The following is a 14,886-nucleotide window of genomic DNA, read 5'->3' on the forward strand; positions in this document are numbered from 1 at the left end:
ACTTAAGATATTGTACGGATGACCAAAAACTTGGTCAACCAGGTAGCCATTTTAAAAGAGGAGAGGGAGGTGGAGACGTTTAGGGAGGAGATTCCAGACTTTCGGGCCTAAGCGGCTGAAAACACAGCTGCCAATGGCCAGAAGAGACCAGAATTGGAAGAACTCAGATATCTCCAATGGTTGTAAGGCAAGAAGATATTACAGAGGTAGGAGTGGTGCGAGGACATGGAGGGAATTGAAAACAAGAATGAAAATTTTAAAATAGAGACATTGCTAGACTGGAAGCCAATGTAGATCAGTGAGCACTTGGGTGATGGTAATTGAGTTAGGGTATGGGCAGCAGAGTTTTAGATGAGTTCAAGTTTATGGAGAGTGGAAGATGGGAGGTCGGCGTTGGAATAGTCAAGTATAGACCATAACAATGGCAGGGACGAGCCTACAAGTAGCAAATGAAATGAGGCAGGGAATGTGCGATGTTCCAGAGGCAGAAGAAACTGGCCTTGATGATGGAGTGCGTCTGTAGTTGGAAACTCATCTCAGGGTCAAATAGGATGCAAGTTTTTTAAATCTCATTCAGCATCAGATAGTGACCAGGGAGAGAGGTGAAGTCCAAAAGCAAAATATTACAGGTGCTTGAAATCTGAATAAAAAACAGAAAATATTGGAAATACTCAGCAGGATTGCAGCATCTGTGGAGACAGAAACACAGAGTTAACCTTTCAGGTTGATAACCATTCATCAAATGTTCTCAGAACAGAGAAAACTAGTGGTTGGCTAAGGATCAGAGTTTGGGGTGGGAACTGAAGACAATGGCCGGGATTTTCCAGCCCCATCGTGACAGGATCTGCTGTGGGAGATTTGGCAGCCCAGCCAAAAGTCCACTAACTTCGGCAGGACTGAATGATCCCAGTGATAGGCAGGGCAGGAAAATCCCGTGCAAAGCCTTTCAAATTCTAAATATTTGTAACACTGTGTGGACCACTTTCTCACAGAAGAAACAATACTAACTTTGAGTTATTTTTTCATTAATACAAATTCATTAATGGAGGGAGGGGAAGCAGCAGCTACATTCCATGTCATACAGGAAAGAGAAACCACATGTTTCAGCATTACTTACTTTTGAATCACTGTTGTAAAAAGATAGGCTGCACCACTTGATGTGTTCTTTCCCATTGCAAGATGAAGTCTTATCATTTGTGTAAATCGTTCCTCAGCACTGGAATAATTCTGAATCTACTCATTGCTTCAGGTAAGACCCTTAACCGCCATCTATTTTTGCACTGATATGACAAAACTGTCCTGTTACTATGAACAAATTCAGTTTCACACAAGCCATTTAAATATAAGCCAGCCCCCAAACTGTGTAATTTTATTAATAGTGGCATAATGATTTAAATCCGAGTAACTGTTTTATAATGAGGAATGTAAGCATAAATTCTAATTTTGGACAGCGTTGTATACATAGCATAACATTTTCCACCCATTAAAATGTATGGGTGGAAAACTGTAGGTGTGTGGTGTGCAGCTTCCTGATTGTGCTACTGATACAGCAGAGCATGGACAGAAAGTTAATTTCTTTACTGGACTACTTGGTTGTGTTGTTGTATATTGAGAAACTTTTAGTACTGATGCGCAAATATAAGTTACATACATTTATGCTAGTGTCTAAATGCTAAATGCTCACAGTCCCACTTTACCTGCGTTAGTTTTGATGAATCGTTTAACAAGTTTTGAATGAAATTCCTCTTCTCTTATTTTGATAAATTATTAATTCAGGCATCTGAATATGCAAACATTCCATTCAGATTTCATAACTGCTTGTTCCCAAGAGCATGTGGTTTAGACCTGAGAAATAAGTAATGGCCCGAGTTTTGATGAAAAAAAATAGCTTCTAAATTGCCAATCAATGCCATCATTAATGTGGAAATGAACCAACAATTTGGGGCAAAGAAGGATTATCTTGGGAATTGTGAACTGGCAAGTTGTTGATTGATTTGTGCTGCTCTGCTGTTAGCTTCAAGTAAACCGCATCTCACTTTTAACCGCCCCATGATTTTCATGAAGTTACTGCATTTGCACATTTATTTTCCATTAAACTTGCCAATGTAAAATAAGTCAAGTAATGAACAGGCTATGTACCCTTTTTAACAATATTATAATTGTCAATGGCTGCAGATAAACCTTTCTTGCCCTGAAAGTGAACATTATAAGTGTGTTATCTTATTGCTTCAGGCTGTGAAATGTTTAAGGAGATTTAAAAAATGTCAAAAAAGTTCTTACTTTTTGTTTGTTTTTCATTTTCTTCTCTCTCTCTCTCAATCCAATTGTTCTTTCTCTATCTTTATTTTTCTTTCTGCACTTGAAAGGCACTTAATTTATCTGATCTAATTTACACTTATAAGTCCTTCTTCTATTTATTCTGGGCCATTGTATCAAAGCAATGCAGAAACCTGAGAGAAATATTGCTAGTCTAGTCTAGCTGTGGTTTGTGATTATGTCTTGTTTATTCAAACACAAAGCTCCAGTGCTTCCTGCAGTAATTGTGCCTCTGTTGTTTAAAATGCAAGCTCTGTATTATTTAGTTATTTCTTGATAATGTGGTTGTTGTAATGGATTAATCTGTAGACTCAAACATAGCAATGTAAAGAAATTTTACGTGTATAGCATCTTTAACAACCTCTGTACATCTCAAAGTGCTTCACAGCTAATTAAATATGTTTTCGGGGTAGTCACTCTTGTAATGTAGAGAAATATGACAGTCAATTTTAATCCTCCAAGATCAGTAATGAGCAGATGGCCTTCTTTAATGATGTTGGCTGAGGGATAAATATTGGCCAGCAAAGCAGAAGAACTCTCTCCTCTTCCTCAAGGAAAATCACAGGATCTTTAACTTCCATTCTTGAAGGTAGAAGGCACTTAATTTAACAATTCATCCAAAAGTCACCACCTCTGATAATACAGCATTCCCTCAGTAGTGCCCTGAAGTGTCAGCCTGGAGTGGGACTTAAACTCACAATCTCCTGACCTAAGTCAGGTACAAATGCTTAAGATTCCTCTATATGTCCCACATTTATTGGAGAGTTAATGCACTCTACCACCACAGGAGACAAGATTGGAATTCTGAACAGTGATTCTCACCTATGAGGATTTAATTCAATTGTATAACATTCCCTGATCAGGAGATCTCAGATTCACCGTTGAAGTAATGCAGTATTCCAAGGCATCAGGGAACCTAACTGGATAGAGATTTTGATCTGCATAGTTCACATCCAAGTACTTTATACACATTTTTACTTGTGGTATTTTTAGACTAATGTTTAGCATGTTTATTCTGCATAGATGAAATCTGAAAAATAGAACATTCAGGAGAACTGAAAACAAGCCTTTGTATGTGAGCTTTGCTAATCAAAGTTTCTGCCCTGAGTGTCAGAGATAGAATTCATTAACAAAAGTGATGTTCCCTGAGAGGTTAGGTTAGAACCATAGAAGTTTACAGCACAGAAATTCCATACAGTTCATTATGTCTGTGTGAGCTCTTGGCTAAAACATTCTAAAAACAAACCCACTACCTGACTATCTCCTCATCTATTTTCCTCTGTTTAAAATCTTTTATCTACTTTTGCTTTAAATGATGAATAGTCTTCACCCCAGCCACTGCGTGTGGAAAGACATTTGATATCCTAGTAACTCTCTGTACATAAAACATTATCCTAACCCCCCCTCTCTTTACTCTCTTAATGACAACTTTAAATTGAATGAGGCCTCATCTGACTCTAATCAGAATCAATGGCTCTATTCAGAATTAATAGCCTTTTCCTAGTTACACTATCAAAAGCATTTATACATTTAAAAGCCTCTATTAAATCTGATAACTTTTTCTGCAGTGATACAGTCCCAGTATCTCAAGTCTCTCCTCATGATATAATTTCTCATCCCCAGCATGTTTCTAGTTAATCTTTGCTGTGTTACTTTAATATCCATTCATTAATTTTCAATAATGTCTGTTTTCCAAACAAAAGTCTCCCACCTCCTGACAAAAAGGAGGTTTTCATTCCTCAGCAGCTCTTGTTGGAAAGTTGGGGACAGCTCTCAAATTCATACTGTAGAATACAGAAAGATTTATGCTGAATAAGATCTAAAAAGATAAAGAAGGGGAACAAAAGCAAAATAATTTATGAAAATGCCAGTTGATTATAACAAATGATTCCAACAACCTGCTAATATACCATGGAGTAGAATTTCACCCACCTTCCACTGTAAATTTGGGAGAGCAACAGAAAGGGGAAAAAGAGCAGAAAGTCAAGAGAAATCGAATGGGAGAATGTTTCATATTTGTTAGGCTTTGGTTTCTTACTATATTTAAAATGTTATCCTCAAACCAATAAAGTCCTTTAATGGATATCAGAAATCTAGATTTATTAAATATGCAGTAAAGAAAGAGTAAAGAAATAATACTTTTAAAAAAAAAATTGTTCATGGGATGCGGGTGTCCTGGTTGGGCCAGCATTTATTTCCCATCCCTAATTGCCCAGAGGGCATTAAGAGTCAAGCAAGGACAGCAGATTTCCTTCTCTAAAGGACATTAGTGAACTAGATTGATTTTTTACAACAATCTGCAATGGTTTCACAGTTATCATCAGACTTTTAATTCCAGATTTTTATGAAATTCAAATTTCACCACCTGCAGTGGGATTCAAACCCAGATTCAGAGCATTATGCTGGGTCACTGAATTACCTGTCTAGTGATAATACCACTATGCCGTCACCACCTACCCTAGACCCACACCTAATGTTTGTTGGTTGGAGACTCACACATTTTACAGTCCTGAGCACAGATGGTTACATATCTAAATACATAATACAAACAGTCAGTTTTTATGTATATTTCTCACTCCCACAATGTGACAATCCACACAATTCTGCATTACATTAAATAAAAATTAAAATACAATTCCTTAAAGGGGCATGTAATTGTTTAACCCTCATCAATAACTTTACTTTCCTTATTTGACAAGCTCTGTTTTCAGTTGACTCCCTTATTTTGCTATTTTATCAATAGTTTAAGTCAATACATATAATTGTTATTTAATCCAGTGCAGCTTTAATTATAAACCTGCCTTTGATACAAATATTATTTCATGTTAATCTTCTATATTTGGAAACTTCTAGTCAAATATTTTTCTTTCCAGAAGTAACTGCATTTCCTGCACCTAATATCAACTCCTTATCATTTGCTGAAGTACATGAATCCCTATGCACTGATGTGCCATTAAATTAGGTTTACCAAGTGACTAAGCTGACCGTTATTTTCAGGTCAGCCTTGGCTCAACAACCCACTTTAAGTTGACTTTAAATTCTCTGCTTAATAGGCAAAGGCTAAAGGTCACCATCACTACAATATAAAAGAGAAGCCAATGGCAGTACAGCATTAGCAAGCTTAAAATCTTTCCTTACATATTGACCTGAGCTTATGTTGAATGGAGTTGCGCTCACTTTTTCCACTGACTGTGCTTGACTCCAAGGGATAATTTAAAATCCTGGACTCAAGGGATAATTTAAAATCCTGGGCTATATGTGAGTTGCGTCAGATGAGATGTTAAAATCCCAAACCCAACTTGTTTCAGTGGACGCAGATCAAGGAAGCGGATGATAAATCTGCTGTCAAGCAGTAGGTCAGGTGGCAAAATCTTTTATTAATGGAGGCTTTTTTATTCTTTTACTCATTTTGGCCCTGTTTTCTGGGTCTTGCCAACCTGCCAGGCAAAAAGAGGTGAGAAACGCCTGACCCATAAGTTAAGTATATTTATAGCTCTACTTGTGGGCCAGAGAAAGAAGAGTGTTTGCTAACAGTTGGCAGATGGTGGCGTGTGGTAATGTAAGTGGACTAGTAATACCGAGGCCCAGGCTAATTCTCTGGGGTCATGGGTTTGAATCCCCCCATTGTAACTGGTAAAGTTTAAATTCAATTAATAAAATGTGGAATTGAAAGCTACACTCAATATTGGTAACTGAAGCATTGATTGTTGTTTTTAAAAACCCATCTGGTTCACTAATGCTCTTTAGGGAAGGAAATTTGTCATCCTTATATGGTCAGGCTGACATGTTATTCCAGGCTACAGCAATATTGTTTACATTGAAATGGCCTAGCAATTCACTTAGTTTAAGGGCAGTTAAGAATAGGCAATAAATGCTGGCCTTGCCAGCAACACCCGTATCCCATGAAAAAATACATTTCAAAAAGGCACAATAACTCCCCTGACTCCCTCCTCATTAACAGTCATATCCCCCACCCCACCCTGAACCTCCCATCTTCATCCCTTTCCCACCCATGTCTGCTGTGATCTCCAATAACTTCACTTGTCCTCTGTGATCTCTGACATTTCTACTCGCCCCGATCCCTCTGCAATCACTAACTGCCAATCCCCCAGTGATCCTCCATGATATCTGACTCCCTTTTGATCTCTCCCAACCCCCTGCAATCACCAACTCCTCATCTCTGAATTTTCCCCATTTCCAGGCTCTTTCCACAGCCATAGTTTGTTCTTCCGACTCCTATCTCTGCCCCGGCAATGATCTTTCCCTTTGGGATGGATCTCTCCCTATCAACACTAAACCTCTCCAAACCATGATCTGTCACACAAACACCAATCCCCCCTCCCCATAACCACTTCCTCCTCCTCTCTGCATGTTAGGTGTGGCCTTATACCACAGGCTTTTTCACCTGACAGGAAAGCCACCTGTTATCAGGTGACTGTTGGCCAGAAAAACTAGTAAAAAAAAATTAAAAGGCGCCTGGTTGTTTGTTTTGGCAAGACTGCTAAATCTGGGAAACCCGTCCTCTTGGCTTTCACTTTCAGAGCTCCTACCCCCTTCCTTCCGTCTCATTAGAAATACTGGGAGCAATTTCAGGTTTTCCAACAAATTCTACTGGAAGGCTTATTTTAAAAATTAAATGTGTTTATATTTATCGTGAATCTTTGACACCACCAGGAGTTAACTAAGTAATCACATTTTGAAATGTACTCACCATTGTAATGTAGTCAAATACAGCAGATCATTTGTGCACAGCAAGGTGCAAATTAGAAAATTAATAAATGGCTAGGTAATCCATTTTTACTATCAATGGTTGAGGGGGAAATTTTAGGGAACCTTCAAGGGGAATTTCTGAAAATGTTTCATTTGCCTTTTCATTTGCAGCATTTTCTGACATTTTGGAGCCTATGGAATTCAGCTTTTCTGAAAAAGGGTTACAGATATTAGCAAGATGAAACAAAAAATAGTCCCAAGGACAGGAATTCAACTTTGCAAGTTTCAGTGAATCTGCTCCCAGGTACACAGGAACATATGAACCTGGAAGCAGGAGTAGGCCATTCAACAGCTCAGGTCTGTCTCTGCATTCATTAGATCATGGCTGACCTCTACCTAAGCTCCATCTTACCCGAATTGGTTCCATAGCCCTTATTACCCTTGCCTAACAAAAATCCATCAGTCTCAAGTTTGAAGTATTCAAGTAACCTAGCCTCAACAGCTTTTTGAGGGAGAAAGTTCCAGACTTCCACCAAACTTTTTTTGTGAAGAAGTGGTTCTTGACTTGGTGAATAGTTACAAGTTAATTTGGGCATCTTTTATGCTCCAACCAGAGGACAGTGTGAGCTTCATTATTAAACACAAATTGGGGTCCCATGATTTACATTGGCCTAGATGACAATTTAATCCACAGCTAAGAAAGCCCCTACTGAGGTAAGCAAATTTTCTTTAGTGGGATCAAAAGGAACAATGTGCTCTTCCAGTCCCCATAAGTAAAACTTGAGTCTCTGCTGCACCAGGCTCCCTCCCCTCCTTCCTCAGCCAGCAACCTCTCACAGAAACCCCTCTTCCTGCCCCCGGATTTACCATGTTGCCAGAGGCCTATTTTTGATACCAGCAAGTGCCAAACTGAGCTGTCAAATTTTCATGATTTTTCCCACCCCACCCACCAACTGTTGCTTTCTGCAAAAACCGGAATGTGACAGTCAGATGGAAAGTTTATCAGATTGTGGAAAGCAGTGGAGAGTGCAGTACAAACCAACCAGTACAGGCAATGGAAAATAGAATGAATACAAATATATTTTGACCCTTGCAATTTGATCATCAAAGCTACATAGCCACTTAAATGTATTTCATTATATTTTCATGTTTACATTTTTTTCAAAGTCCTTTTTTCAAACTGCACCTTTATAGTGACATGAAGCTCAGGGAATGGCTTGATGCAATAATAACGATGTATACAGCATTGATTTAATTCTTTTATGGTTTTTCTGAACTTTGTATCATGGTCAAGGATGAGAAGTGTTACACTGCTGCAAGAGCCCCTGACAGGTAATTCAATATTAGCAAGTCGTGGGTAATTGCAGGAAGTAAAAAAAATAAAAGCCCATGGAAACAATTTACTGAAGGTAAAAATTACCCGCCAAGATCATTCATTGAAATATCTCCTGTTTCTTCCTTATAAGCTTGCCTTGCTTATGGGCAGAATTTTGCCCTTGGCACGCGGGCTCGGTGGTGGTGGGTGAGGATGGTCAGGAAGCAAATCGCTGCCCGTGATCGGGCCCGGAAGACAATTTCGCGCTGGCGGCCAATTAAAGCCCAACCAGCGAGAAGCGCGAGCGGCAGCGCTGCCTGTGCAGGCCGGGGAGAGGAGTGCGAGCTGGGCAAGCACGACCTTCGCGCATGCACGCTACACAATGTCCCTGAGGCAGCTCTCTGCCTCAGGGAAATGAACTGATTTGAATTAAAAAAATGAAAGATTTGATAAAAGGTCTGAAATATATCCCCTCGTGTGACTCCGTCACATGAGCAGGGACATGTTATTTATGAAAAATTAAAGTTTTTATTTGCTTTTGGAAACATCATCCTGCCCGTTGGACAGGCAGTGAAAAATTTACTTCAATTACCTTTTAAATGGCCTTTTAATTGTCGGTGGGCGCCCACCGACCAAAATGTTGCGAGAGTGTGCGATGACTTCAGGAAGCACGCCCGACGTCATCGAGCGTCATTTTATGCTCTGTCAGGTTGGCGTGTGGCCCCCCGCCGAGCTAAAGATTTTGTCCATATATGTTTGTTTCAATGTGTAGATTTTGTTAAGGTCCTCAGTTATTGCCATTTGAACACCACCAACACAAGGTTCATCTCCTAGGTCAATAGTGATCAAGGTTACAGTTTGCATTGAGATACAGGGCAGAATTTTCTGCACCAGCCCGTCGATGCAATCTTCCAGTCCCTCCACAAGTCAGTGGGCTTCTGGCTGGGGCACTGCCTAGCCCGCAGCAGGTCCCGCCCACGACTGGGCCGGAAAATCCTGGACACAGTTTGGCTGCTATACTGCTATCTTGCAGTGCCTCAGGGTGACCAGCTTCAGCCTGCTAGATTTAGTCTATGATAATAGAGCCAGAATATGTTAGAGGCATGATTTTGTGTTTTAAAAAGAAACCAACTTAAAAATTAGAGGATGAGAAGGGGAAAAGAGAAATGAGGAGGGGGAGAGATGGGAGGAAGATGGGGGAAAGAGGTAGGAGTAGGGGCACATGGAGGAGTTGGAGAGAAAGGGACAAAACAGACAAGGAAACACAGGAAACTTCCTCAGCATGGATGGGAAGTACAGATTTTCAGCTGAATGACTTGGCGGCCTATCCTCCAGTCAGTTTCAGAAATTCTATGTTGGGGTTGGGCCAATTCCATGAATAACATTTTCAAGAACAAAATAAGTCACTGTTATTGTTCTACTACTTAGCTTCAGTTTTACATTGTAGAACAGAAAACGGGACTGATGTTCTTACAACTACAGTTAGTCCTGCTGTATGACATTTAGGTTAGTTTGTGGCAAGGTTATCCTGAAAGTTTTCAATTAAACTCACACCCCATATATCCAATTCATTTTTATTTTATTTGTTTTTAGAATAAAATAAAGCTAGCAAGGTTGCAATAATTGAACATCTCTATATGCCCTGAAAATGTGGCGATGGATCTCTTGTGAACTTTTGCAGTTTGATTAAACCCCTGGGGTATTTCATAGTGTCCAGAGTCAATGATGAGGATTCCCAGAACCATTTCCACTTGACTGTGTAACCCTGATGGATCAGTTATATCCAAGGAAGTTTAGGACCTTGCTTGAAAAATAGGATTCTATGATCACGACAACATAGGATTACTTAACAATTGTTTGAGACATGTCTCCCAACTTGGGCACTAGTTCCCAAAAGTTGGTAAGGAGGAATTTGCAGGATTCAATGAACTATAATTACCTAAATCTCACTCTGAGGCAATACGTCGGTCCATTTTTTTCTTTATTTAGACTTTGTTGTAGTTGTGTACAATTGGGTAGCTTGCAAGGCAGGCTTAGAGGATAAATCACGTAGTTGGAGACAGGAATCACTTTTAGACCAGACAAGGCAGGGGTAGAAACTCCCTTCGCTAAAGGACATTAGTTTTCCTGAACAAAAACAAAAATACATGGAAAAACTCAGCAGGTCTGACAGCATCTGTGGAGAGGGATACAGTTGACGTTTTGAGTCTGTATGCCCATTTATCAGAACTAAAAAATATAGAAATGAGATGAAATATAAGCTGGTAGAGGAGGGTGGGACAGGAAGAGCTCAATAGGAGGCCAGTGATAGGTGGAGGCCAGGAAGACACTGCCAAAGATGTCATAGACAAAAGGACAAAGGGGTGTTGACGGTGGTGATATTGTCTAAAGGTTGTGTTAATGGGGACATTAAGGGTAGCAAGCAGGACAAGCTAGTGGCAGATGGCCTTAGTGGAGGTGGGGTGGGGGGAAGGGATCGAAATGGGCTAAAAGGTGGAGATGAAACAATAGATCTAAATAAATTTAAAAATAGGTGGGAAAAGAAAAATATATTTGTAAAATAATTATAAATTATTGGAAAAAGGGGGATCGGAAAGGGGGTGGGGATGGAGGAGAGAGTTCATGATCTGAAATTGTTGAACTCAATATTAAATCCGGAAGACTGTAAAGTGCCTAGTCGGAAGATGAGGTGCTGTTCCTCCAGTTTGCGTTGAGCTTCACTGGAACTTTGCAGCAGGCAAAGGACAGGCATGAGAGCAGGGTGGTGTGTTGAAATGGCAAGCGACAGGGAGGTCTGGGTCATGCTTGCGGACAGACCGAAGGTGTTCTGCAAAGCGGTCACCCAGTCTGCATTTGGTCTCTCCAATGTAGAGGAGACCGCATTGGGAGCAGCGAATGCAGTAGACTAAATTGAGGGAAGTGCAAGTGAAGCACTGCTTCACTTGAAAGGAGTGTTTGGGCCCTTGGACGGTGAGGAGGGCGGAAGTAAAAGGGCAGGTGTTGCACCTTCTGCAGCTGCATCGGAAGGTGCCGTGGGAGGGGGTTGAGGTGTAGGGGCTGATGGAGGAGTGGACCAGGGTGTCCCGGAGGGAACGATCCCTGCGGAAAGCCACCGGGGAGGTGAAGGGAAGATGTGTTTGGTGGTGGCATCATGCTGGAGTTGGCGGAAATGGTGGAGGATGATCCTTGGAACGTGGAGGCTGGTGGGGTGATAAGTGAGGACAAGGGGGACCCTATTATGGTTCTAGGAGGGAGAGGAAGGTGTGAGGGCGGATGTGCGGGAGATGGGCCGGACACGGTTGAGGGCCCTGTCAACCACCGTGGGTGGAAAACCTCAGTTAAGGCAGAAGGAAGACATGTCAGAGGAACTGTTTTGGAAGGTGGCATCATCAGAACAGATGTGACGGAGGCGAAAGAACTGAGAGAATGGGATGGAGCCCTTAAAGGAAGCGGGGTGTAAGGAGCTGTAGCCGAGGTAGTTGTGGGAGTCGGTAGGCGTGTAATGAATATTGGTGGACAGTCTTATCACCAGAAATTGAGGCTGAGAGGTCACGGAAGGGAAGGGAAGTGTCTTGGTTGGTTTTCCTGGTTATCTTTGAGCCCAGCTTTAGCAAAGTACACTCACTTCTAAGTCACAAGGTTGTACGTACAAATCCCACTCGAGATACTTGAGCACAAAATGTACTCTAGCACTCAGTACTGATGAAGTGCTACACTGTTGGAAGTGCCACCTTTTGGATGAGGCATTGAACCTAGGCCTTAATGAAGTGTATGCATTGTTGTCGTAGGCATCCTTCCCCTTATGAAAGACAATGGACATGCAGCAAATAAACCTGTTTCAAATGGGGTATCTTTGTATGGTACAGCTTTACTGGCTGAAAAGAATCAAGTGCTGCACATGAAGCTACCAAGTGTCATTCTGGATTGTTGTTTTCAGTGTTGGTATCCGTTGCCAAGCTGCTGTAGTCACTGATCATTGTACCGGTGCACGGCAGCCCACAGGAGGTGTCACCATTTTCCTCTGTCATCAGCTAGTGATTCCCAGGCATGATAATCAATGTCTAGAGCCTTCATGTCATGCTTGCAAGTGGAGCTTTGGGCATTCTACTGGTCGTCTGGCTCCAGCTACCTCACCATAGAGAAAGCCCTTGGATATGTAGCTGCCTTCCATTCTGCAGATGCGCCCACACCAATGAAACTGCCACTGCTTGAAGAATACTAACAAACCTGGAAGTTCTGCCGTTGAGGTAACTGCCACCTTCCAGGATATATCCCTATTGTGCCTCAGATAGCAAAGAAGGAAATTGTTGAGCTTCTTTCTTGATAATTGTAAGTGCAGATTTGGTCTCCATACTTAAGAAAGGATATATTGGCATTGGAGGTGGTAGAGCAAAGATTCACTAAATTGGTCCCTGGGATAGAAACACAGAAACATAGAAATATAGAAACTAGGAGCAGGAGTAGGCCATTCAGCCCTTCGATCCTGCACCGCCATTCGTTATGATCATGGCTGATCATCCAACTCAATAGCCTGCTCCCGCTTTCTCCCCATACCCTTTGATCCCTTTCGCCCCAAGAGCTATATCTAACTCCTTCTTAAAAGCATACAATGTTTTGGTCTCAACTACTTTCTGTGGTAGCGAAATCCATAGGCTCACCACTCTCTGGGTGAAGAAATTTCTCCTCATCTCAGCCCTAATTGGTCTACCCCGCATCCTCAGACTGTGACCCCTGCTTCTGGACTCCCCCACCATTGGGAACATCCTTCCTGCATCTACCCTGTCTAGTCCTGTTAGAATTTCATAGGTTTCTATGAGATCCCCCCTCATTCTTCTGAACTCCAGCGAATATAATCCTAATCGACTCAATCTCTCCTCATATGTCAGTCCTGCCATCCCAAGAATCAGTCGGGTAAACCTTCGCTGCACTCCCTCTATAGCAAGAACATCCTTCCTCAGATAAGGAGACCAAAACTGCGCACAATATTCCAGGTGAGGTCTCACCAAGGCCCTGTACAATTGCAGCAAGACATCCCTGTTCCTGTACTCAAGTCCTCTGGCTATGAAGGCCAACATACCATTTGCCTTCTTTACCGCCTGCTGCACCTGCATTCTTACCTTCAGTGACTGGTGTACAAGGATACCCCGATCTCGTTGCACATTCCCCTCTCTCAATGTATAACCATTCAGATAATAATCTGCCTTCCTGTTTTTGCTACCAAAATGGATAACCTCACATTTATCCACATTATACTGCATCTGCCATGCATTTGCCCACTCACTCAGCTTGTCCAAATCACACTGAAGCAACTCTGCATCCTCCTTACAGCTCACCCTCCCACCCACTTTTGTGTCATCTGCAAATTTGGAGATATTACATTTAATTCCCTCATCTAAATCATTAATATATATTGTGAATAACTGGGGTCCCAGCACTGATCCCTGTGATACCCCACTAGTCACTGCCTGCCATTCAGAAAAAGACCCGTTTATTCCTACTCTTTGTTTCCTGTCTGCCAACCAGTTTCCTACCCATCTCAATACGCTACCCACAATCAGATATGCTTTAATTTTACATGCTAATCTCTTATGTGGGACTTTGTCGAAAGCCTTCTGAAAGTCCAAATAAACCACATCCACTGGCTCCCTCTCATCAACTCTACTCGTTACATCCTCGAAACATTCCAGTAGATTTTTCAAGCATGATTTCCCTTTCATAAATCCATGCTGACTCTGTCCGATTCTGCCACTGTTTTCCACGTGCTCAGCTATTAAATCTTTTATAATGGACTCTAAAATTTTCCCCACTACCGACGTCAGGCTGACTGGTCTATAATTCCCTGTTTTCTCTCTGCCTCCCTTTTTAAATAGTGGGGTTACATTAGCTACCTTCCAATCTATAGGAACTGTTCCAGAGTCTATAGAATTTCGGAAGATGACCAGCAATGCATCCACTATTTCTAGGGCCACTTCCTTAAGTACTCTGGGAAGTAGATTATCAGGCCCCGGGGATTTATCGACCTTCAATCCCATCAGTTTCCCCAACAACATTTCCCTACTAATACTAATTTCTTTCAGTTCCTCCCTCTCACTAAACCCTGTGTTCCCCAACATTTCTAGTATGTTATTTGTGTCCTCCTTTGTGAAGATAGAACCAAAGTATGTATTTAGTTGGTCAGCCATTTCTTTGTTCCTCATTACAAATTCCCGTTTCTGACTGTAAGGGACCTACATTTGTCTTCACTAATCTTTTTCTCTTCACATACCTATAGGAATCTTTTACAGTTAGTTTTTATGTTCCCCACAAGCTTACACTCGTACTCTATTTTCCCCTTCTTAATCAATCCCTTGGTCATCCTTTGCTGAATTCTAAACTGCTCCCAATCCTCAGGTCTGTTGTTTTTTCTGGCCAATATAAATGCCTCTTCCTTGCGTCTAATGCTATCTCTAATTTCCCTTGTAAGCCATGGTTTGGCCACCTTTCCTGTTTTACTTTTGCGCCAGACAGGCATAAACAATTGTTGCAGTTCACCCATGTGCTCTTTG

General features: G+C 41.4%; 1 protein-coding gene across 2 annotated transcripts in view; it reads left to right on the plus strand.

Moving 5' to 3' along the window:
• The first annotated feature begins 1,133 nt into the window (after positions 1-1,133).
• LOC144682500 (uncharacterized) overlaps positions 1,134-14,886 on the plus strand; it is a 64,819-nt gene continuing 51,066 nt past the window's right edge. Inside the window, exon 1 of one of the 2 annotated variants that reach the window (XM_078544892.1) lies at positions 1,134-1,249. In XM_078544892.1, the coding sequence (XP_078401018.1) occupies positions 1,180-1,249 (70 nt within the window). In that variant the 5' untranslated portion in view covers positions 1,134-1,179. The remainder of the gene's footprint in view (positions 1,250-14,886) is intronic. The other variant, XM_078544893.1, reaches the window with a different exon arrangement.

Source organism: Cetorhinus maximus, chromosome 7 (assembly GCF_964194155.1).
Source record: "Cetorhinus maximus chromosome 7, sCetMax3.hap1.1, whole genome shotgun sequence".
NCBI lineage: Eukaryota > Metazoa > Chordata > Chondrichthyes > Lamniformes > Cetorhinidae > Cetorhinus > Cetorhinus maximus.